Source organism: Vicia villosa, linkage group LG3, assembly GCF_029867415.1.
Source record: "Vicia villosa cultivar HV-30 ecotype Madison, WI linkage group LG3, Vvil1.0, whole genome shotgun sequence".
NCBI lineage: Eukaryota > Viridiplantae > Streptophyta > Magnoliopsida > Fabales > Fabaceae > Vicia > Vicia villosa.
Genome location: NC_081182.1, coordinates 26,349,316 through 26,353,321, shown reverse-complemented (window position 1 = coordinate 26,353,321; position 4,006 = coordinate 26,349,316). Strand labels below are relative to the sequence as shown.

At 30.3% G+C, this 4,006-nt stretch overlaps 1 protein-coding gene across 1 annotated transcript; it reads right to left on the bottom strand.

The window, feature by feature from the left end:
* Window positions 1-1,246: 1,246 nt before the first annotated feature.
* Window positions 1,247-2,053, bottom strand: LOC131655230 (uncharacterized). Its single transcript, XM_058925121.1, has one exon. The coding sequence runs from the start codon at window positions 1,869-1,871 to the stop codon at window positions 1,533-1,535; it is 339 nt and encodes a 112-aa protein (XP_058781104.1). The 5' UTR covers window positions 1,872-2,053; the 3' UTR covers window positions 1,247-1,532.
* Window positions 2,054-4,006: the final 1,953 nt, after the last annotated feature.

Genomic DNA, 4,006 nt, shown 5'->3' with positions numbered 1-4,006 from the left:
TTACATAACAACCTAAATTGAATATATCTTGGAATATTTTTGCGTATTTCGACATTTTTGCACGGACAATAAAAAATCTTATAATTGTCAAGAATATTTTTTCTGTGAATTCAAGAAATTGAATCACTCCATTATCATACTCTTTACTTAATCTATTGGTTTTCATCGTATCTACGATCCATAATCACATAAACTTTTGAAAATAAAATAAAAAGCGTACACAACCAACAATAATGAACATTCTATCTCAATGAAACAACAATAACACTAAACAACAACAACAATAAATACTTGAAAAACAACACAACGTTATACCCTAAGCGTAAAAAAAACAACAAAAAACAAAAACAACGACAACGACAACTACAACAACAAGAAGATTATTGGTACCATCATGAAGAAACTCTTACATATCGGAAACTTGATGAGAGAGTCAAGGAAATGTGTTGGTTTAAGTTTCAAGTTTCCTTCCTCCTTTGTTTATTTCATTCGACTTAGAGAAGATGAATAATAATGTTCCAGTTTGTTAGGTAGAGAAGAGGAAGAATGGTGTTTCGGTCGTTAGGTGGAAAAGTTGAAGAATTGGACATTCGTTCGTTCACTAAGGCACACATTTTTTTATAGGAGTTAGCAAAAATGATTGAGGGTTTACATCCTGATATTGGAATGTAATATTGTTTGGTGTTTATATCTCGGTTGGTAGCAAGCACCGAGATAACAACTTAGTTCTATTTTAATTAAATAAAAAATAAGCAACATTTCATGTCGGCTGCTTAAAAAATTGAGAGATTATGATTTATAGTGAAGTTAAAAAATTTAAAAAATAAGGACATCATTTTGGTTATAAATAAAACATGAAATTGCAGGAACAGAAAATCGAAACACAAACCATAAGTTACATTACCTGTCGATTAATTTAAAAAATCGATGAATAAGATTTAATTTTTTTTAAAAATAAAATTAAAATAGGACATTTCAAGACATTTGACCTCAATTATTATTTCATTAAAGTAAAAACTTTATCATATAAACTATAGTATTATCTATAGTAACGATTTTATAAGGACTTATAGAATGTGAAATGGAATCTATCCATTTCTATTTTGTATAATTGCTTTGGAGAAAGACAAGTGTTCAGATTATGAAACTTAATAAATTCTAGGGTCTTTCAAAAAAAGTATTTAGATTTACGACACAATAATTGATTTGTAACAAAATAATGATCATGAAAATATCATAGTTATGTTATTAAATAGATTATTTGGATTATACATATTACAAACAAATACAAAGGTTACTACACATGAGAATACACAAAATTAAAATCCTCAACAAAAAAAAAAACTACAATTAAATTCCAATATTAAGTAACTTTATGACATATATAATCAAAAACCTTACCAAAATCATGTAAAACGATCATAACTCAATAATGATTTATCTACAATTCTTCTAAATAAATCATATCTCATATTTCTTAAAAGAAATCAAAATTACAAATTTCATACAAAGTTTCCAAAACAAGAAAATCTCTACCAACCATAAACAACCTCTGAGTACTTATTCTTAAGCCATCTAAAACTCTTTCTAAAAGATCCTTTAACTTTCCCTTCAACAGAATACATCTTATAGCTAGCAACTCTCTTCTTTCTCTGAATTTCAGGATCATTCACAAAACTCAAAGACTTAGAAAAAGATGAGCCAGATGAAAAGCTTTTACCTTTCTTCAACTTCAAATCCTTAGAAGCATGTACATAGGAAGAGCTATAACTTCTTAGATCATAAGGTTTTGGTGGTCCATAGTAGTTTTCTAGCTGCATATTCATTTGGTGGCCATTTGAAATAGATTTTGATCTATGAAAATCTTCCATAGGAACTAGATAGAAAGAGATTGAAACTTGAAGGTTTTTGTGTTTGTATAATTTGAAGGCTTGAACTTTTTTTTTTCTTGTATTAAAAAGATTATTATGTGGGGGCTAATAAAGACTTTAAGAGGTTTGGTCTATGGTGGCTAGTTTTGGTTTGAAATTTAATTTAGATATTTTGTGGTACTATTAAATTATGGGTAGTGTTAGTGTTTTATATGGAGAAATTTGATGCATTATTTGTTGTCTTTTTAGATGGCGTGTTTAGTGGGGAATCATGCATATTGTGTAATGCTTACGCTTTTGAAAATTGAAATTCTTGTCAAACAAAAAGAAGATTATTGTGGATTTTGCTTTTGACTTAGACAAAGGATTTTGATCCGTGTTGTAATAGAAAAGGTCAAAAAACCTTTCTTCATGGTCCATTTTAAAGAATTTAAATAGGAAATTTCAACATGTTGTTGGCTTTTAAAGAAAAGGTTTTAACCTATGGTTCCTTTTTGCCAAAGGGTTTTTTACTCCACTAAAGTTATAAATTAGTATCTTCTCAAGTTGTTTCACATGTTTTTTTTTCTTACGTAGAAACATCTCATAAGGCGTGTATTTATATTGCATAATGTAGAGTGTAGTTTGACTGTATGCGAGTATATATTGTATTTGACTTAAGTTGTACAAATTTGGCCCTAAGTGTAATGTATTGTACATATGGTTATTTAAGGTGGTGTTCTACACCAAGTTTTTTTTAAAAGACCCTAACTTAAGATACGAGGGCGAGGAAGTTTGTGCATATAGTGGTCAAGATCAGGATTATTAATCTTATTTTGAAGCATGTGACTTAATCAAGCGATTAATTCAGAGTTCAATGTCGGGGTTGTGAAAATATGGTGGTAACATGATGATGGTAGTTTGAAAGAAGATTTTAAACCCTTCTCTGTTACCTCGCATTTGAAAGCGAAGTAAAATCTTTTTTCCAACCAAAATAAAATGTGTTTTTTGTAGTAGTGTTCATTTCTCTCTTTTACTTAGCACACAGGTTTTTATTAAGGGTTTATAGTGATTTGGATTGAGCAAATGATTCATATGATCGAAGGTCTACCTCTGGTTTTTGCATCTTTTTGGACTCAATCTTGTCCCGCGGAGCTCAAAAAAGCAATCTCTTGTTGCAAGGTTGAGTATTGAGATCGGGAATCGTGATTTAGCACACACTTCCTCGGAATTGCTTTGGTTAGAATCCCTCCTCACAAAACTTGCAATCCTCTTCTTGCTTCCCACACTCCTTTGTGACAACCTTAGTGTCATATTCCTATCTCACACACCTATGCTTCATGCTCGTACAAAGAATATAGAACTAGTCAACTAGACATACATTTGTAAGAGAAAGCGTCATAGCCAAACAATATGAAAATGCATCATGGTATAAGCATGACTCAAGTTGTAGACACTCTTACTAAACCTCTTTGCCCAACATCATTCCATGATCTACACACTAAGCTCAAAGTTGCATCTTACCTCCCTCCTTGAACAAAAATAATTATTAGAAAGTCACTAGAGATAATGATATGTGATCGATGTAGCTACAGTGTAAAGAAATGTAAGGCACCTAGTATGCACTCGCTAGTATAAATGCAACCACCATGCCATTGTAACTAACAACAAATGAATGAAAAATGCATTGAAGTAAATCTTCATTTTATGGAACAATATTTAATTAGATAATAAATATATGTGTAAAAGAAGTTTAAAAACATTTTTTCGATTGACAAAAAGTGAATTTAAGGTCGGGTGCGGGTCGATCAACACCTCAACTTTGAATATTATCAAGAAAATTCAAATTAACATTACTCCCTCCGTTCCTTTTTAAGTGTCATTTTAGCAAAAAGCTCTTCAACCAAGATAGTGAATTGTTAGAGTTACTTTTCCTATCATACCCTTATTTATTTTTCTCTTTCCAAATAAATTCATTCATACACTCTCTTTTTCCAATAACTATTTGAAAAATGTGAGGTGGAGTTATTGAGAAAATAAGGGTATAATTGACAAATTATAACATTAAATTATAAAACGACACTTAAATAGGAACAAAAAAATTCTTTTAAAATGACACTTAAAAAGAAACGGAGGGAGTAACATTTAGTCAAAAC